This window comes from Chrysemys picta, chromosome 10, assembly GCF_011386835.1.
Source record: "Chrysemys picta bellii isolate R12L10 chromosome 10, ASM1138683v2, whole genome shotgun sequence".
Taxonomy (NCBI): Eukaryota; Metazoa; Chordata; order Testudines; family Emydidae; genus Chrysemys; species Chrysemys picta.
In genome coordinates, this window is record NC_088800.1 from 40369780 (window position 1) to 40390868 (window position 21089).

General features: G+C 56.0%; 1 protein-coding gene across 4 annotated transcripts in view; it reads right to left on the reverse strand.

Annotated features, from left to right (window-relative positions):
* ALPK3 (alpha kinase 3) overlaps positions 1–21089 on the reverse strand; it is a 117208-nt gene that overhangs the window by 22141 nt on the left and 73978 nt on the right. For all 4 annotated transcript variants that reach the window (XM_024103968.3, XM_008166762.4, XM_065558477.1 and 1 more), the window contains 8 exons: positions 10478–12464; positions 7455–7602; positions 5399–5526; positions 4246–4281; positions 3445–3719; positions 2495–2583; positions 1833–2050; positions 450–498 (listed from right to left, as the gene is read on the reverse strand). In XM_024103968.3, the coding sequence (XP_023959736.2) occupies positions 450–498; positions 1833–2050; positions 2495–2583; positions 3445–3719; positions 4246–4281; positions 5399–5526; positions 7455–7602; positions 10478–12464 (2930 nt within the window). The remainder of the gene's footprint in view (positions 1–449; positions 499–1832; positions 2051–2494; positions 2584–3444; positions 3720–4245; positions 4282–5398; positions 5527–7454; positions 7603–10477; positions 12465–21089) is intronic.

Consider the following 21089-nt stretch of genomic DNA (forward strand, 5'->3'; position numbering starts at 1 on the left):
GTGTGGGGGCGCTGACTTTCCACCCGGCTCCAATCCCCTCTAGGGCATTGCTGTAGGTGCTCACTGCATGGGCCATGGCACTGCAGCAGGGCGCAAAGCAGCTCCTGGACCCACCATTGTGTCCTCCCCACCCCAGACCCAGCCTCCCCCTTGCAGCCCCCACTTTCCATCACATACCCCCCCCCCAGTCCACCTTCACTTCCCCTCCCACCCACCATCACACACTAAGGAACTGGAGTGGGAAGAGGAGAGCAGCAGAGGAGACAGGCCTGGGGCTGGCTGGCCGAGTGACAGGGAAGGGAGTGGGGGGGCAAGGTCACCGCAAGCCCTGCAGAGAGGCTGGGGCAGCCCCATCACGTGGCAGACACAGCCCAGGGTAGGGCAGTGCCCCCACAGCCCCTCTGAGAAGCCAGCTGCCAGCTCTCTGCCTCAGCCCTGCAGTCACTTACCCTTTCAGCTTTGTAGCTATCCTCACGTTTGTGATCCTCCACCCAACGCCTGCAAGGGAAGGGAACAATCACCAGCCTCAGGCCGAGCTCGATGCAGCTCCCATGGCTGTCAGCAGAAGCCTGGCCACTAATTCTGCCAGGTCAGCAAGATTTGGCCCAAGGAGTCTCCTGGCTGGGGTCCAAGTCACTGAGCCCACCGCAGGGGCAGGGTGGGCACAAGAGACACCGGGGGGGGGTCCCCTGTCACCCCTGCATGGGCAGGATGGGCACGAGGGATATCAGCACAGGGTCCCAGTGTCCCCTGAGCAGGTGGGGGGGGTGTCCCAGTCACCCCTTCATAGGCTGGGTGGGTGTGAGGGGTACTGGCGTGGGGTCCCAGTCACCCCTGCATGGGCAAGGTGGGTGTGAGGGGCACCAGCACAGGGTCCCAGTCACCCCTGCAGAGTCCTGGCAAATCACGTTTAGGCCCGGAGTTGCCCTCTTTTTGATTGAACGCGCCTTTAGCTCTGTCCCTCTCCGAATTCCCTCTTTCATTCCAGCCCGCAGGGTGCAGCTGCTGCCACCCCTGGGGCCCAGGGGAAGGCTGGAAGCGTCAAGGAGGGGCTGGGAGAACATGGGCTGGCAGGGCCCTTAGTGGAGTCAGAGAGAGCCTGGGGAGGGGACAGTCCTACCAGGAAAGGAGCGATGAGCAGCGACCAGCCCACAGAGCCCCTCCATACACAGACTGCAGCAGCCCCCACCCATGTCGCCCCATCACCCGGGGGAGCAGAGATGGAACAGTCCCCATTTCACACCTGGGGAAGCCCTGGCTCAGAGAGGTCACAGGCCAGGGCTTTGAGGGGGCTCTGGGTTTGGGTGCCCTGTCAACACGCTTTCAGCCGCTGGCTCCAGCTGACACTGGGCATTCTGCACCTCTGCAAGTCAGGCCCCAGGGGTCTGGAGTTGGGGACCATAGAGGAGAGACTCTTTCTGAAAGCCTGAGGCCAAGGCCCTCAAGCCAGTGGCTGGCAGAGACAGGAACAGAGGCCAGATCTCCCGGGTTCCCACCTCCAGGTGCCAACGCAGGCTACCACTCCAGTACATCCTAGTGTGCTTGGTCGATGCAATGCTATGGGGGAGAGACTACTAGGGAAAGGCCCTGCCTGCCACCATGCCTGGCAGAATGGTGTGGGGTAGCTAGAGTCCTTGGCTGAAGGAGATTTTCCCATCTTCTTTTTCCAGCAGCCACAACTCCCTGGCTCTCTCTCAGGGGCGGGGCTGCCCGGACACAGTGCTGGGTGGTGTGCCGTAGGAGGCACCACTGCCCTGGGCCCTGTGGCGCTGGGCCAGAGGAACCAGGGACTCTTCCCTCGCCGGGGACTAGACAGCCAACTCGGCCCATACCTTCCATGTCGGTCACAAGGATGTTTCCATTTGTCCACTGGTAGAGCCAGTGCTGGAAGGTGCAGCACTTTTGCGCGATCTCTGAGCTGCTCTGAACAGCCAGGCTGCCGTCCCGCTCCTTCATGCAGTACCGCTCAAAGGGCCCTGCCAGGTCCTCCTCGATGGTGGCGTACGGGACAGTGTTGGCAGGTCGGTAAATGAGATACAGAGGGATGATCCTGGACAATAGTAAACGGCCCAGGTCAGCATAGGGCAAGCCAGAACGTAGGCCGACGGGCTGGCTCTGTGACTAGCATGCAGAGTGCATGGCGGACACCAACCCAGAGCCCACCACCCCGAGCACCGTCCCGTGGCTGCTCCCTGGGCTGGGCAACAACCTGACTGCAAGCTGCCCCCACCTCAGCCATGCTAGCGACTGAACCTGCTTACGTTAGCCCAGGCCCCAGACCCTTCCCACACAACGCTCCCAATTTGGCTTCTGAGTGCACCTGTTAATGAAAACGGGCCACTGGATCCCTGGAGCGATGGGGTGGAGGAGGCCATGCTGGTGCCGCCCACCCCAGATCCTCCCTCCCCCGGCTCAGTGATGCTTGGGGTGGGAGGAGGCCATACCGCCCTGTGGCCCCTGCATGCTCAGGATGGAGGGCAGAGGCCCAACTTACTCGGGCACTGCCCCGAAGTCTGGGATGGCCCGTGCTTCAGCAGCAAAGATCTTGCAGTACTCCCGGCTCGAGTTCTGGATTTTGCACTCCTGGGGATTCAAGCAGAGTCATTATCCCTTGCCCTGCGCCGGGCCAGCAAGCCAGGTTCAGACAGCATCCTGCTCCTCACGGCGAGCTCACAGACGGGCACTGGGACGCATCCTCACCGGCAATTACAGGACAAAGGGCGGCTCAAACCACCAGAGCCTCCCCACCACGCAGTGTGGGGGACAGCAGGCATTATGGGTAAGAGTACTGGACAGCCATGGAGCTGGCTACGGGTGCTGGCCCCTGCCCCTCAGGGCTTGTGTGACAGCAGCTAGCCCAGGAGCAGAGGAGCAGGCAGGACACAGTCTGGGGCTGGGCAGGCAGCACAAGGGACAGCTCAGGAGAAGCAGGCAGTGGCAGGAGGGCAGAAGTCAGGGGGCAACTGGCCAGAGGGGCCAGTAGGCCAGGAGCCGGTGCCCAGGCTGGGGGAGGCTGTTCCAGGCACTGGGGTGTGCATGAGGAAAGGCAGGAGAGGGAAAGCGGGAGAAGAGAAGAGGAGTGGGGCCAGGGTTGTAAAGGCTGGTGGGTGCAGGGGGGCGCTGAGGAGTGGCAGTGAGCAGGGTAGTGAGTGGGGAGCAGGCCAGGTGGGCAGGGGTGGGGGGAGCACGCTGGGCAGGAGCAGTGTGCCAGGTGGGGGGAGGGACATACAGGGCAGGGTGTGTGCAATGCAGGCAACAACAATCAACGCACTGAGCCAAGTCAGGGTTTTCAGGCTGTCCCCATACTGCAGGAACAAGGGGGCGTGGCCTGGGCGCACCTGCTGGGGAGCGTGAGGGGAGGGGCCGTAACTGGGGCCCACCTGCTGGGGAGCGCGTGGGGAGGGGGTGTGGCCTGGGCATGCCTGCCGGGAGGCCTGGGCCCACCTGGATGGTGATGTCGTAGTTCTTCTCGATGAGCGTGTTCTCATTCTTGGTCCCGAAGACGATGAGGTTGTGCACTTTGATGATGCAGGTCCGGCCGGACTCGAAGACAGGCTCCAGGCCGTAGATTATCCTGGCGCGCCAGGCTTTGCGCAGGAAGCCGGCGCCCACCTCCACGTCCTCGCTCACAACGCGCCCAAAGAACTTGTCCCCCCAGTAGCCTGAGTCGGCCAGGCCCTTGGCGAACACCATGGGAGTCATTTCGATCTCCTCGCCGACTGGCAGAAGGAAAGCAGTGAGTTAGTGGTGGTGGGCGCTGCTGGGAACGGGGCAGCTGAGCAGTCACTAGGCTCATCCTGCCGGGGTGTGCAGCAGGGGCAGCAGGTCAGGCCCCTAGTGCATAGAGAGATAGTGAGGGCAGCACGCTCAGGCCCAGGAGGAGGAGGATGGGGAACAGCTCCTGCTGCATGCTAGCGCCCTCTCTGGCTGACTGGCGGCATGGTGCTGGAGGAGCCCCTCGCTGCAGGGCCTTGGGAAGAAGCTCCAGGTCCGCGATCAGTGAGCTTGACCCCTGGCTGGCATTAGCCAGCTGCCTGGTGCGCCTTGCACATAGACACCGGCTCGTTAGGGAGGAATGGCAGGATCCGGCCATGCCGCGCTTTGTGGTCACCCCTCCCACTGGGCACCCTGCCCCACCCCGGGTGCAGCATCAACACGTGCAGAGAGAGGGCACTGGATTTACTCTGAGCCCAGCAGTCATGGCCTGGCCAGCACTCACTGCTCCTCTGGCTGCTCCCACTTTACCTTCAATTTCTTCTCTGGAGACAAATCCCGACAGCACTAGAGGAGAAACAGAGCCCTGGCTGTTAGTGCCCTGAGGTGGCTGGGCCTAACTATCAGCTGTTCATCACAGCCCCCTCCCTGCCCCCCCAGGGACACCCAGACCGGAAAGTGCCCTGGCAGTGCCTGCACACGCCTGCACCGGTGTGACACAGTAACTACACCGAACGCTGGGCCCTGCTGCGCCCTCGCTCTCGGGGCCCTGTTTGCAGTCGGGCCAGACACCGGAGGGAGGAGCGGTGGGATAGGGCCCCTAGGCCCAGGACCGCCTTGTCAGAGAGACCAGCAGACAGGCCAGCTACTACCCTTCAGGAGAACAGGCCAAGGCCCAGCCATTGGAGGGACTCTCGGCACGGGGCCGGATTCATTCCCTGCCCCAGGTTCAGATCACTGGGTGATGGAGCATGGAGAAGGCTCTTTACCGCAGGCCAAGAGTTGCTCACATTCCCCTCAGGAGGAGCTTGGAATCGTAACCTCTCGGCTCCCACAGCTAGAGAGCTGCTCCCAGCCTGCGCAGCCGGGTACCCCCGGTGCCTCCAGCCCCCCATACCCCACCTGCCCCCATTTCCCCATCACCCAATACCCAACTCGTCCCCTGCACCTCTGGTCCCCCGTCACCCAGTACCCACCCCCTGCGCCCCTGTCCCCCGTCACTCAGTACCCAACCCGCCCCCTGCATCCCTGGCCTCCCATCACCCAACTTGCACCCAGCGCCCCTGATCCCCCCATCACCCAGTACCCAACCTGCCCCCTGCTCCTCTGGCCCCCCGGTTACCAGTTACCCAACCCGCCTCCCCACCACTGTCACCCAGTACCCCTCCCAGTCCCGCTCTCCTGTCCCCCACCTCATTGACCAGTATGCAACTCACCCCCTCACTCCCCTGCCCCCACATCACCTGGTACCCAGCCCACCCCCCTCTCCCACCTCCTGTCCAACCTATCACACAATACACAATAGCCACTGCCCACTCCTGATCTCTCTGCCCCCTCAATTGCCTGATATCCAACCTGCCCCCGCTCCTGCTCCCATCACCCAGTATCCAACTCATTCCTCTGCCCCCCCCCGATGTCCAGTAACCAACCCGCCCCCCCACGCCCCATATCCAACCCACCTCACCTTCTGCACTGAGCAGGAAGTCGGTGGAGTCGGTGCCATACTCATTCTCGATGGTGCACTGGTACACGCCACAGTCCTTCCGGGATGCCTGCACAATGGCCAGGGCTGCCTGCCCCTCATCACCTGAGCTGAAAGACAATGGAGTCAGCCTGGAGATTAGTGCTGGGCAGCCCTCTAGTATCTGTATTGCGGTAGGGCCTATGAGCCCCAGCTGCGGACCACAGCCCTACTGTGTGAGGAGCTGTACATACCCACCCATCCAATGAAAGGACAGGCCCTGACCCACAGAGCTTTCAGTCTGACTTCAGCCCTGCAGTGGGTGCATGTGAACTGAAAGCCAGGCGAATGCTACCAGGAGTGAAGTATGCAGCACGTTGGGAAAGGGATCATCCCGTGTGATCCAGCGAGACACAACCCAGGGGGTCTCAGGAAGCCACCTCACTGCTTCCCGACACTCAGGAGCTATGGGATGATTACGGTTTCCTGTAGATTGTACTTGGGGAGAATGAAAAGGAAAAGAGACACCACCCGCTTCCCCCAACAGTCCCCTTGACCTCCAGCAAGCTGGCAGGAGGACAGTTTCTCAGATTTGAATCCTTTTTTTAGGGGACAAAGGTGGGAATCTTCCTCACATTCTCTGCAGTGAAGACAGATGCAAAGAATTCATTTAGCTTCTCTGCAATGGCCGTGTCTTCCTTGAGTGCTTCTGTAGCATCTCAATTGTCCAGTGGCCACACTGATTGTTTGGCAGGCTTCCTGCTTCTGATGTCCTTAAAAATTGTTTTGCTGTTAGTTTTTAAAGTCTTTTGCTTGTTGCTTCTCAAATTCTTTTTTTGGCCTGCCTAATTATAGTTTTACACTTGACTTGCCAGAGTTCATGTTCCTCTCTATTTTCCTCAGTAGGACTTAACTTCCACTTTTTAAAGGATGCCTTTTTGCCTCTCACTGCTTCTTTTAATTTGTTGTTTAGCTGCAGTGGCAGTTTTTTTGGTTCTCTATATTTTTTAATCTGGGATATACATTTAATTTGAGCCTTTGTTATGATGTCTTGAAAAAGTTTCCATGCAGCTTGCAGGCATTTCACTTTTGTGCAGGAAGGGGGTAACCAACAGGGGCCACAGCTCCTTACTGAGAAGCATCTGGTCTGGTGGGGCACCAAGCCCGGCCCTCTCAGTGAAGTCAGAACATCACTTGTACTCTTCATGGCGACCATGTGCTGTGGCTGAACCCAGAGTCCAATTGCCTGGGGGGCAGACTGCTTTCCCCTGCCCTTATTAGTGATTCCCAACTCTCCCTGCATCTCCATTATAGGATGTTGGGAATGTGGGTTCTAGAGACAGTGCAGACCCTGCTTCTGTTTGACTTAGTCCCTTCCATGCACGGTGCAGAAGGACATACCATTGTTACAGGCTGAGCAGATGTTCCCTCAGTGAGATGCATGGTCTTCTTGCTCGCTCTCTGCCCTAGGAGCTGGGCTCTGAACATTAGCGTCTGCTGTGGCTAATAATGACCAGATTCTCTAGTTCCTTCTGTCCCACCTTGGCTTCTCTCTCTCTCTCTCCAGAGCCCGGGGGCCTCTGTGCTAATGGCCAGGTGTACTTCACTGATACACAGGGATCCATATTAGGACTTGTTAGCAGGGGGCACCTTCACTCCAAAATAACCAGGGTGGGTCTACGGTGTAGGCGAGAGGTGTGACTGCTACACATATAGACAGACCCAACTAGCTTAAATCTGTCTAGATCAAAGCCAGCTTGAATAACAATAGCAGTGAAGCACAGGCGGTGGCTGATCAAGTATACACCCAGAGTCCTGGGCGGGGCTGTACTCCAGACGCTAGCCTGCACCACTTGCACTACACGCTATTGCTCCTGGAGCTGGCTTTGCTGTTGCTAAATCAAAGCTAGTTTGGGTATGTCTACATAGGCTGCAGTCACACGTCCCAGTTGCAGTGTGGATACACCGTCAGAGCTGATAAATGCAAGGGGCAAGGCTAGATTTAACACATCAGCCACAGGATATGCATGAGTAAAATACAGCAAAACTGGCAGATTACCTCCGTCTGGCTTCTGCTACAGGGAACTCGTCCTTGTACCACGTCAGCTTCGAGTCACTCAAAATATTGAAGAACTGGCACCAAAGTTTCAGGTTTCCTGATGCATCAGAAAATTGTTCTGCTCTGATCTTACGAATCAGCTGGGGGGCTAAGGACAAAGGTGCAGAGAAGGGAGTGATGTGAGACCAACAACATATATATCAGTTCCACTCCACAGACTAGCCCTTGGTCATTCAGTCTTGTTACCAATCCCTGGGATTACCATACGCCCGTAGCACAGCTTTCACCAGGCAGGCTCTCAAAGTGCTACACAAACTGAGATACAAGCTATATAAAAGGAGGAATGCAGCACAGCAGCTGTTCACAGCAATGGGAAATGAAGAAAAATGCCAGATCCAACCTGAAGTGCCGAGGGAACTCAGGGAGGCAGAAGGCATTCACCAGAGTGGGAATTTGTGCTGGACACACCTGCTTTTGCCCTTGGATATCAAGTGGCCCCAAGGAGACATCTTCAGTTTTACAGCTCATCTGAAGGCTAGTCTCTTCCACCCCACAGTGCCCCCAGAGACCCCAACAGCACTGACCGCGAAGGTGGAGCGCCACCTACGAGTCTACACCACCACTTCCTGCACCACCAGTGTAGTGAGTATCTCCCATCCTCCTCCAAGCCACCCTGACCTGGCTTAGCTTGTCAGGTGGCAGATCTCGGCACTGGGTGGCCAACGGCACCAAACGGCTCGTTTTGGTGGCCTTAACAGAAATTTGAAATCAACACTTTAAAATATGTAAAATGGACTGTTCAATGCTCCCCTACTGCATAATCAGGTTTGTATCTTTAATGTGGAGGGGTGGGGGGAAAAGATCAGGCAGCCTAAACCAGGCTTCCTCTGTGTGTGCAGCACAGCAGAGACCAAGACAAGCTTTCAGATAACTTGGCCTTCACTGATGTAAGCAAAGTCTGGATGAGCTCTCCCCTGACATCTAGTGGTGAGCTGTGGAAAAAGACTTCAGAAGCTGATCTTGTTTGCATGGACACACCCACCCTGCCTAGGTGCTCAGCATGATGGGATTGCTTGTCCAAATGATCAGTTGTGGCTGGTATTGGATCCCCAGTCTCCTTGTTATTGGGGCAGGAGTAATAAAGGGTTGTTATCCTGGTGTGTAAACCGAGGGCAGCAGAACTATACCTGACATTTCCCAATGGAGGGACTCACCCTCAACTGAACAACACTCGCTAGGCAGGGGACATGGGTTCCAAAGCCTAATGAATTAAGAGAAGGTGGGGGCAGATATTAGTAATGGGTGGTCTGGGTCTTGTTTAAGGATTGTAGATACCATTTGCTCTAGTCTCTCTCCATGATATAATAAAAGTGCTAATTTAGATTTAATTGAGAGTCTTGTTACATACTGCAGAGCTGAAATCACTGATACCTAGGTCTAAAAATTAGATTTACTTTGGAGGATGTCTCTCTTGCAAGAGACTGCCCAGTATGCACCAGCAGTGAGATTCCCCCACTAACAGCTGAAATCACTAAGAGCTGTGATAAGGGAGGGGGGGCTGAAGACATCTTAGTGGCTGGGTGGCTGGCGGAGAGGCATGGCAAGCGGCCAGCAGGCTGACTGGCAGAGAGGTGTGGTGAGTGGCCAGCAGAGAAGCTGGTGGAGATGGCCAGACCAGAGCCCTGCAGAGGCGTGGCAATTGGCTGTTGGGGCAACGAGCGAGTGCCTGAGCAGTGCAGTGTGTAAGGTGCCTCCTTACCCCCTCCCCGCCCCGCCTTCCACACAGGGTGGGAGGTGAACTCTGCAGATGAACCTCTGAACTCTGGGGCTCTGGTCAAGGACAGCAACTGTGAGTGGGGTATAGAGAAGGGATGGGCATGTTAAAGGGACTTTTGGGTTGCTGGACTTAAGACCCTCAGGGGGAAAAGGACACTGCCCAACTTACTTGCGGGTGGGTCTTTTTGCTCATGGTTTTGTGTTTATGAACCCTAGTTGTGGTGTTTTCCCAAATTAATGCTGAGTTACTTCCCTCCTTTTATTAAAAGTTTTTGCTACACTCAGACTCTGTGCTTGCGAGAGGGGAAGTATTGCCTCTTAGAGGCGCCCAGGGGGTGGTGTGTAATTGCCCCAGGTCACTGGGTGGGGACTTGAGACGGTTTTGTGTTGTATTGTTGAAAAGGAACCCCTAGATGCTGAACCTGATCCTTGTTGTTGCTGGCTCCACCTGGCCGAAGGGTTACACCTAGATCCCTCATGACACAGAGATTGGGCAAGTCTCATCTCTGGTAACTCAAGTGACCACAGCATCGTCACTCTAACTCCAGGAGCCTCACAATGAGCTACAATGTGATTTACAGCGGATTCTCCTTTGGGAGTTCTGCAGATCCTTGGGTCCCAGCCCTTACCCTAATCCTGGCTCTGCTCCTCCTAACCCTAGAAAGCCTCAGCAAAGCCTGTCTCTCTAGTGTTGCTGGCTGTGGGTGTCTCCTGCTCTCGGTGCTGTCTGTGTTCCGGATGCATACTCTAAACGGGGGGCCCCGGGTAATTACTTAATAACTGTTCAGGATTTGGGGATGTGAACTGCTCAGCTTTCCAAACTCCACAGAAAAGAAGGTGGATCCTTCCCCACCCGGGCTGAGAGAAGGGGACACCAGTATCTGAAATGGCACGGTTCTTTACCCTGGTGTGACTTCTCCATTCACCTGCCTTCAACGGGAGCAGGAGATGCCCCTTCAGACTGGCCTGTACCCATGTCAAAGGAAGGACAGCCATGGGTACGTCTGGAAACCTGCGGAGATTTCACATTCTGCATGTTACCCATTCCCAGATGTCCTGCTGGCTCCCTGCTACTGCAAGGACTTATCACTGCTTCGTGCTGCTGTCCTACGTACTCCCACAGCAACCCCCCCAGGCTCTCAAACTCTGGGGGTTAGTGTGTGCCATATGCAGGGGGGGAGAGAGTGTCTGCGTCTCTCCTACCTGGGGGTATCCCATGCTGCCCTCGCCTCTCAGGCTTTTTGTACCTTTAAATGGGTTGTTTGTTTTCCTTGACTCCCCTGCCTGTCCTTCCTGCTTGGTGCCTTCAGGGCCTTCCAGGGTCCTACTGCTTTCCTCTGAGGGCTCCTCGTACGCCTTAGGAACTTCAAGTGTCGCCATCTTTCTGGGGAGGGTTGGGGAGTGTCGGTCCATAGGAGGAGACAGAGTTGGGACAGGGGCTTGTAACAGAGCTGGGTTCTTCCTGGACTGTCGGGGAGACACAGTAGGGCTGTCCCTCTTCAGATGCACTTGGCTCTCTGAGGCTGCAGCCTCTGCCTCCTCCAGCTGCTTGCTTTTGGCCAAGTATATCTTGCGTCGAGCCCCGGAGGCAAGCTCCTCTGGTGTGGCACAAGGTAATGCTGCAACCAGGTCGCTGGAGTTCTCCTTCGTGCTGCTTTCGAGATGCAGATCAGAAAGTCCATCGTCTGCCTGGCCTGTTCCCTCCAGGGCCACGTTACCCACCACGATAGAAGGGACAGAGAGCAGGGCAGACCGTTCTGGTTCAGATGCCTCCCTAGCTGGCAGTGTCCTACATGCTAAAGGACTGATACCCAGAGCCTCTTTGCTGGTAACTAACTCTTGGTTAATCATTCCTGTGAGCCTTCTAGACGTTCTGGGGCTTAAATGCAAGCTCTCTGCACTTTGGAAGAGTTGGTTATTTTGCACCCTTTCTAAGATTTTCCTTGATGTGCTGGGGCTTAGCCCTGCAATGCCCACTTCCAGCAGTGCTTTCTCCTCCCCAGCAGGCTGGCTCCCCTCCTCTTCAGTCTCAGTGTCCTTCTTTATGGGGGCCTTACTTTTATCTGGCTCCGATGAGGACATTTTTAAAAGCAGAAGTAAATAATTCTTCAAGGATGACACTAGGTTTCTGTGCTGTACTTTGTGCTCCAGGGATACCTCCCCATCCGGAGTTCTCTCTTCAGCCCGCGGAGCAAGTGGCGCCTCCGTTTTCAGTTCAGATGTACCTGTAGAGGTTATGCTGCTTCTCTCAGCTGCAGCCGCTGGCTCTTTGCCTGGTGTCACAGCTCTCTGCTCACTTTCCTCCCCACTCTCAGGAGTCAGTGACACAGGTGCCAGCTTGGCACTGCGCTCCATGGCGGTGCTGACTGGAAACCGCTCGCGGTGAGGCGTGGCAGCCAACATTGGTGCAGATTCATTTGTTTTCCTAGTCTCCATTTCTCTTTTCACGTCACCTGGCAGCTGGGCTGCCGATTGTTTCCCATCAGCAGGGGCTTCTTTGACTGGAGAAGGGGAAGCTGAGCCTGGTGCTTCCAGAGACTCGGAGACCTTTGCAATGGCAACGGGACACAGGTCTTCCTTACTCACTTGGGTGGAGACCGGAGCTGCCTGTTTAGGCACCCAGGACATCCCACCCACCACTCCGGCTGCTTGCTGTGAGGTCTCATGGGAGGGCTCCACAGGGCTTTCCTCTACCTCTGTGCAGGACAAGCTGTCCCCTAACCAGCTTCCAGCTGGCTCTGTTTCTGCAGTTAATGGCTGAGCAATCTTCTCACCCTCCCCCATTCCACTCCAGCAGGCAGGTGGTTTAAGCGGGGCTTTGCCTCCAGGCATACTACTTGCTTTCTTCAATGCTGACCCAGCTGTAGCTAGCTCCTCATTCTCCTCACTTGGAGTTGGTCTTTGCTGGGTCTCTTTGCCTGGGAAATTCAGGGAATGCCCTGCTCCCTCCTCTTTCCAAGGTGGATGTTCCACCCAGCTGGGCTGTGTGAGGCCAGGAGAACCAGCAGGAGGCCTCTGTGAACTCTCTTGGCTTATTTTCAGCATCCCTGTTCCTCGCGGCCTGGGGCTGGCTGGCTGTTCAGACTGCTCTGTCTCTCTCTCCATGCAGATGGGCTTCCCTCTTATGAGCTCCTTTAATTGGCTGGCTTGAGGATTAGTGTCCTCCGTTGGCTCCAACGCTGAATGTTTCAGGTTGCTGGTTGAGGACAACACCTGCTTCACTGCCTCCCGAGCCTAGGAACAAAAGGGAAACCATGATTATGTTATTGCCTGGATCCACTTGGCATTAACTTAGCACCTTGGGCCCCATCTACACTAGACTGCATAGGGTCTGGATACCATATTGAATCATGGTCTGGTCTTGCCTCTGTGGATAGGACCAAACAGGTAGGGCCTGATTACGAGATGGGTTGAGGGACACTAGATGGGGAGGCCCTGAGTTACTACAGAGAATTCTTTCCCAGGTGTCTGGCTGGTGGCTCTTGCCCACATGCTCAGGGTCTAACTGATCACCATATTTGGGGTCAGGAAGGTATTTTCTCCTGGGTCAGATTGGCAGAGACCCTGGGGTCACTTGCAGGTTTCAACTAGTGTAAATGGTGGATTCTCCATAACTTCAAGTCTTTAAACCATGATTTGAGGATGTCATTAACTCAGCCAGAGGTTGGGGGTCTATTACAGGAGTGGGTGGGTGAGGTTCTGTAGCCTGCAATATGCAGGAGGTCGGACTAGATGATCATGATGGTCCCTTCTGACCTTAAAGTCTATGAGTGCCCCATGCTCCCACTGATTGCAGTTGGACCTGTGGGGGTTCAACACCTCTGAAACATCAGGCCCTCAGTTGTAACTATGCTCCGGCCATGCAAAGACCATGGCTGCAACACAGCTCCATCACATTCAATTCTCTTCTCTACATGTTCTCATACAGCACTCAACACCATAGCATTGGAGCACCTTCCAGCAGTGCATTAATCAACGTGACTAACTTCTGTCATGTGGTGTTTGTTCTCCCAGCATCTCCTCAGGATGAGACGTGCATGCAGTTAAGTGTATTGTTGGATTTTTTTAATGTTATTGTTTTAAATACCCATGCTCCTTTGTGCTTATGTTAATGAAGGCAAGATCAAAGAAACGTGCCTGGCACTTGGAGCCGAAGATGGGGAGGTTTCTGATGGGGAGTTCACTCCACAGTCTCAGACTAGCCACTGAGGAAAGAACGGTTACTTACCTTCTGTAACTGTTGTTCTTCGAGATGTGTTGTTCACGTCCATTACACATTAGGTGTACGCGCGCCGCGTGCACGGACGTCGGAAACTTTTTCCCTTAGCGGCTCCCGTCGGGCCGGCAGGGCCCCCTCCTTCCCGCCAGAGCGGCGCCCCGCTCCAGGGTATATATATCCCTGCCGACCCGACTCCTCCGGTTCCTTCTTGCCGGAGACTCCGACAGAGGGGAAGGAGGGTGGGAAGCATAATGGACGTGAACAACACATCTCGAAGAACAACAGTTACAGAAGGTAAGTAACCGTTCTTTCTTCTTCGAGTGATTGTTCACGTCCATTACACATTAGGTGATTCCCAAGCTTACCATTGGAGGTGGGTAGGAGTCAAGGTACAACTGACTGTAGCACAGCCCGTCCGACCATCGCGTCCTCTCTGGTCTGATGATGGATCGCGTAGTGGGCTGTGAACGTATGTACGGACGACCAGGTGGCCGCCTTACAGATCTCCTGGATAGGGACCTGCGCCAAGAAGGCCGTTGAGGACGCTTGGGCCCTAGTCGAGTGGGCCCGGATCTCCGGGGCCGGAACATTGGCGAGCTCATAACAGGTGCGTATACAATGCACAATCCATGCTGACAAGCGCTGTGTCGAGATAGGCAAGCCCTTCAGACGTTCCGCAATAGCAATGAACAGCTGAGGTGTTCTGCGGAACGACCTGGTCCGCTCCAGGTAGAATGCCAACGCCCTTCGAACATCCAGGGTATGTAGGCTGCGGTGGTGAGGGTCCGTATGGGGTTTAGGAAAGAACACCGGGAGGCAAATGTCCTGCCCCATGTGAAACTGCGATACCACTTTTGGAAGGAATTTGGGGTGCGGCCTCAGTTGCACCTTATCCTTATGAACACTGTATAGGGTGGTTCCGAAGTGAGGGCCCTCAATTCCGATACCCTTCTGGCCGACGTGATGGCCACGAGAAACGCCACCTTCCACGAGAGGTGCGTGAGGGAGCAAGAGGCTAGGGGCTCAAAGGGGGGACCCATGAGTCTTGTTAGGACTAGGTTCAGATTCCACGCCGGGACAGGCGGGCGCGAGTAGGGAAAGACCCTGTCCAGCCCCTTGAGGAATCAGGCCACTGTGGGGTTGGAGAACACTGACACTCCCAACTCTCCTGGATGAAAAGCCGAAATAGCGGCTAAATGCACTCTAATCGAGGCGGGCGCAAGGCCTTGATTCTTGAGGTGCAGTAGGTAGTCCAAGATCAATGGAACTGAGGCTTGTAAAGGCCGTATGCGTAGAGGCTCGCACCAGTGGGAGAACCTTTTCCATTTTGCCAGGTAGGTCGCTCTTGTAGAGGGCTTTCTACTATTAAGGAGGATTTGTTGCACCCGGTGAGAGCACCTGTGTTCTGCATCACTCAGCCAGAGAGATACCATGCCGTGAGATGTAGCGAAGACAGGTTCGGGTGGAGTAGGCGACCTTTGTCTTGTGTGACTAGGTCGCGATGGAGGGGGAGGGTGATTGGATCGGCTATGGACAGTTCCAGCAGGGACGTGAACCAATGCTGGCGTGGCCAGGCCGGGGCGATGAGTATGATCGTCGCCCTGTCCCTGCGGGTCTTGAGGAGAACCTTGTGTATGAGTGGGAACGGAGGGAAGGCGTATCTCAGGCTCCCTCCCCATGGGATCGTGAAGGCATCTGCTAATGACCCCCGGCTGAGGTTCTGGAATGAGCAGAACTGAGGGCATTGGCTGTTGTCCCTGGTGGCGAATAGATCCACCCGGGGAAAGCCCCACCTCCGGAAGATCGAATGCAGGACGTCTCGCCTCAACGTCCATTCGTGCATTCGGTAGGAGCGGCTGAGGCGGTCTGCTAAGCCGTTTTGAATCCCTGGAAGATACGTCGCGATGAGGTGTATCGCATGGGCTATACAGAAGTCCCATAATTGGAGTGCCTCGCGACAGAGGGGAGAAGACCGGGACCCGCCCTGCTTGTTTATATAGAACATGGCGGTAGTGTTGTCCGTCAGGACTGCCACGCTGTGACCTTTTATGGTGGCGCGGAAGGTCTGACAGGCGAGGCGAACCGCTCTTAGCTCCTTCAGATTGATGTGAAGCAGCTTGTCTTCTCCGGACCACAGTCCTTGGGTCCGCAGTTCCTCCAGGTGCGCTCCCCAACCCAGGTCCGATGCGTCTGTTACCAACGTCAGAGTGGGCTGTGGGGCAGCGAAGGGGATCCCTTCGCATACCTGTTGGTGATCGAGCCACCAGCGGAGCGAGCCCAGCACCTGGTTTGGGATCGTTACTACTTGATCCAATGGGTCTCTGTTGGGGCGGTGCGTGCGGGCGAACCACAACTGTAAAGGCCGGAGCCTTAGGCGAGCATGTCTGACCACGTGTGTGCAAGCTGCCATATGCCCCAGAAGCCGCATGCAACACCTTGCCGTTGTCGTGGGGAATTTTTGGACTGAGCTTACGGCTCTCTGAATTGACATGAACCGTGCCTCTGGTAGGCTTGCCTGTGCGGCTACCGAGTCCAGGGTCGCACCTATAAAGTCCAGTCTCTGTGTGGGGACTAACGTGGACTTGGGCACATTGACCCGGAGGCCGAGCTTGTCGAACGTCTGCAAGGCCAGCGTCACATGAGATCGGACCTCGGCTTCCAACCTGCCCGCGAGAAGCCAATCGTCCAAGTACGGGAACACACGCATCCTTCTTTTTCGAAGGAAGGCTGCTACCACGGACATGCACTTCGTAAACACTCGTGGTGCTGATGCCAGGCCGAAGGGTAGGACCGTAAATTGGAAATGGCGCTGGTTGACAACGAAGCGCAGAAACCGCCTGTGGGCCGGATTGATTGCGATGTGAAAATAGGCATCTTTCATATCGAGGGCAGCGTACCAATCCCCCGGATCCAGGGATGGGATAATAGTTCCAAGGGAGACCATACGGAAGCACGCTTTGATCAGAAACTTGTTTAGATCGCACAGGTCCAAAATAGGACGGAGGCCCCCTTTCACCTTGGGGATCAGGAAGTATCTGGAGTAGAATCCTTTTCCCCTTAGGTCTGGTGGGACCTCTTCTACTGCTCCTGCAGCGAGAAGGGTCTGTACCTCCTGTATGAGGAGTTGCTCGTGAGAGGGGTCCCTGAAGAGGGACGGGGAAGGGGGATGGCAGGGAGGGGGCGAGGAAAACTGGAGGGTATAGCCCGCCTTCACTGTGCGCAGGACCCAGCGGTCTGATGTTACGCGCAATCAGGCCCGGTAGAAATGGGACAGGCGGTCCTTGAAACCCAGAGGAGGATCCGGTATAGAATGTGGTACGCTGTCCTCGGGCGTAGCTTCAAAAGCCTGGTTTATTCCCTGGCTGCGGCTTGCCCTGGCCGTGACTCTGGCCTTGGTTAGGCGTATTGTTACGTCTCCGCCTGTTATCCCTGCCTCGACGGCGGTAAGGTTCGTGCCGGGGGCGAGGGTGGTATTGCCTCTGCGGTGGCTGGGGTTTAAAGGGCTTACGCTGCGTTACCGGGGTGTGCATACCCAACGACTTAAGGGTCGCACGCGAGTCCTTAAGGCTATGCAGCCTGGCGTCCGTTTGGTCGGAGAACAAGCCCGAACCTTCAAACGGGAGGTCCTGCAGTGTGGTTTGCACCTCTGGTGGAAGACCTGAAGCCTGTAACCACGCCGAACGCCTCATCACGACTCCTGACGCGATTGTTCTAGCCGCAGCATCGGCTGAGTCGAGGGAGGCCTGCAATGAGGTCTTGGCCACCGCCATCCCCTCGTCCACCAGGGCCGTGAACTCCTGATGCGCGTCAGGTGGGAGGGAGTCCTTAAACTTGGCGACTGATGCCCAAGAGTTAAAATTGTGCCTGTTCAGAATCGCCTGCTGATTGGCGATCCTCAGTTGAAGGCCCCCAGAGGAATAGACTTTCCTCCCGAACAAGTCCAGTCGCTTAGCTTCCTTGCCCTTGGGGGCCGGAGCTTGCTGGCCATGACGCTCTCTCTCGTTGACCGCCGAGACCACCAGCGAACAAGGGGACGGGTGTAAAAAGAGGAAGTCGAACCCTCTAGATGGGGCGAAGTATTTCCTCTCCACGCCTCTTGCAGTCGGTGCACTGGAGGCCGGCGTTTGCCACACCGTCTTATAGTTGGACTGTACTGTCCGTATGATCGGGAGAGCGACTCTGGAGGGGCCCTCCGGGCTCAGGATATCGACCATGGGGTCTTCCTGTTCTACGGTCTCCTCCGCTTGCAAGCCCAGATTGAGGGCTACCCTGCGAAGCAGGTCTTGGTGTGCCCGATGGTCAATCGGGGGAGGGCCGGACACCATGGTGCCCGCTACTGCCTCATCTGGCGAGGAGGAAGAGGTCGGGGCCTTCTGCCCATCCTCATTGTCCTGCAACCCGGCATCGACCAGTTGCTCCTCTGGGGCCTGACCCGCAGTGTGGGACTGGGACGGTACTGTACTCGGTGCCGAGTCCACTCCTTCCCGCTCCGGTGGTCTAGAGATCGTTGCCTCCTTATGCGATGGCGGGCGGTGCCGCGGGGAGCGGGATCGGTACCCCGGTGGCCCGGATCTCGAGGCCCTCGATGGGGGCCCTTGCTGGTGGTAGGCCCAGGGTGTCCAGAATGGCCATTGGCTCGGCTGGCCCCACTGAGAATGGCCATAGTCCCTGCTGGCCTGCGACCTATGGGCATATCCGCCGTACCGGTCTGAGTCAGTCCCCGAGACCACGGACGGTGACCTGGAAGGCCACGGCGGAGCCGTAGGATGGTGCCGGTCCGGGTTTGGGGAGTAGCGCCTCCGCGACCAGGATCTGGAATAGCGTCTTGCCGACCTGGACCTGGAACGGTACCGGCGGTCACAGGACCGGGAACGGCTACGGCTGGTCGGCCTCGGGTAACGTACCGCTGACACTTCGTGGTGCCGACTTGTGCTGGGTTGCTGAGTCGGTGCCGACCGCTTGTTGAAGCCCGACTGCTGCGGTGCTTCCTGCGCTGAGGGTAACCGGGAGTCCGCCGAGGCGGAGCTCGACCGGGACCGGTTCCCGAAACGGTGCCGAGACGGCGACCGTGATGGGCGCACCATCGCCGGCTTGCCTCTGTGTGGCAGCTTCGGCGGAGCGTCCTCAGCGCGTGTAGGGGCCTCGACGGACAATGCAATGAGGTCCTTAGCTGCCTCAAATGTGTCCCGAGTGGAGGGCTGTTCCAAGAGCTCCTCCAGCCCTTCATCCTCACTCGACGCGCCCATCCCGGGGCTCGACGGCCCTTTCGGCGCCGGAGCCACTACCGGGGTCTGTGCTGAGGCCGTACAAGCCTTAGGGGCACTCGAGGTTTTCGCCGGTGACGCCCTTTTGTGCGGGGAGAGTCCTCGGGCCTTAGGTTGGCCCTTCACTTTTGCAGGCGAAGACGACCGGCGTCGTACATGTCCCCGCTGGGTCGGTGCCGTGGGCTTCGGGTGACCCGCCGGTGCCGGTTCCCGCACCGATGCTGGGGCGCTTCGCACGGAGGCAGACGGTGCCGAAGTGGAGGGCTGTAATGCCGTCTCCATGAGCAGCTGCTTAAGGCGAAAGTCTCTTTCTTTCTTAGTTCTAGGCTTGAAGGCCTTGCAGATCTTGCAGCGCTCTTTTTGGTGAGCCTCCCCCAGGCAGCGGCGACACAAGGCGTGGGGGTCGCTCAATGGCATAGGCTTGCGGCACGTGGCACAAGCCTTAAAGCCTTGGGCGTGCGGCATGCCCCGCCGCCCAGGGCCGGTGCCAGGGTTGAACAAACAACCACGGCAGGAACTTTAAGTACCCTAATGAGCTGTTAACTACTGGCTCAACACTACTACAAACTAACTGATAACTGCTAATAACACTAATGACTATTGCTAAGGGACACTCTCAGACGAGAGACAGAGTTGTTCCAACGCCACCACGGACGGTAAGAAGGAACTGGAGGGGTCGGGTCGGCAGGGATATATATACCCTGGAGCGGGGCGCCGCTCTGGCGGGAAGGAGGGGGCCCTGCCGGCCCGACGGGAGCCGCTAAGGGAAAAAGTTTCCGACGTCCGTGCACGCGGCGCGCGTACACCTAATGTGTAATGGACGTGAACAATCACTCGAAGAAGTTGTGTTTCCCACACCGATGCAAAGTGCTCCGTGGACTGGAGGAGCGGAATTGCTAACCGGAGTCTACGTGCCAGAACTTTCCCTTCATGTTACGCAATTGTAACACGTCAAGAAATGGCACACACAAAGCACATAAGCCTGGGGAAGCCCATTTCCCAGTAAAAGGGATATGTTATTGCTGACTGCAAACCCCAAAACGTAGATGTCATGATGAAACAATGGGAGAATCACTCTCTCCCATCTCTCCCTTAGCAATTCATAACATTCATGTGAAAAGGGCATGGGGATGCCAGAACAGAGCAGAGCAGAGGTTCTTCTACTCCAGCGTCGCTCTCCAACAATGATCAGTACCGGAAGCTGCAAGACACCCCTCAACTGGCAAATATGGGATAATCTGCCCCCTGTGAAGGTCTCATCGTAATCCCTAATAGTGAGAGATCAGTTTAAGGACTGAAGCAGGAGGTTTTATTTCCTTCCCCAAACTTTTTTAAACATCAACTATTATAACTAGATATTCCTGATATCCACATAAACATCCATTCTCCCTCTGAATCTTGCTGAATTCTTGACCACTCTGACGTCCTGTGGCAATGAGTTACACAGTCTAATTACATGTTGTATGAACAAGTATTTTGTTTTATCAATATTGACTTTGCCATCTTCCAATCTCTTGTGTCTTATTCTTGAGTTATGAGACGGGGGAAATGAAGACGTTTCCACTCTACCTTCCCTAGGCCAGTCATTATTTTATATACTTTTATCATGTCCACTCTTATCTATCTCCTCACCAAGGTAACAATCCCAATCTTTTATATCTTTCTTTGTATGAGAATTTTTCTAGCCACTAATCATTCTTGTCACCCTTCTCTGAACCCCTCTAGTTCCGCAATATCTTTCTAGAGATGGGGTGGCTAGTGCTGCCCATGGTATCCAGATGAGGCTACTCCATTGATTCACATAAAGGCTTTAGTATATTCTTCGTATCATTCACCATCCCATTCTTTACGCAGCCTAACATTTGTTTTGCTTTTCTCACCTCAGATGCATATGGAGCAGAGGTTTCACTGAGCTGCCTGCAATGATGCCCAGAGCTTTTTCCTGAATTGACAATTTGTTCAGAACTCTGTAAGGTGTATGAGGTCGTTCAAATCATTCCCTCCAATGTGCATCACCTGGCATCCTCCCCTCTTCCCTGTGGGGCATTTGCCATCCCCGGTCCTTCCATTTGGGCAAGATATTCGGGGTCACAGCGCATCACTGCTGATGTGCCATGTGGCCATGCGATCCTCAGCAATTACCCCTCTCCGTGCCGCATTAGCAGTGGGGTTTGGCATCCACAGCCATGTATTCTTGATGAAAGAAGGTCACAGCTCAGAGTACAAGTTCCCCCTCCCCCACGCAAAGCAAGACTCTCACTTGTGCCGGAGCCCACGCACTGCTCCATATCACCTAATATAGTCAAGTGACAAGCAGCCTCCACTTCAGCCTTGGTGATGCAGAGACCATGTGCTTCTGAGTGCTGAAACCTCTTG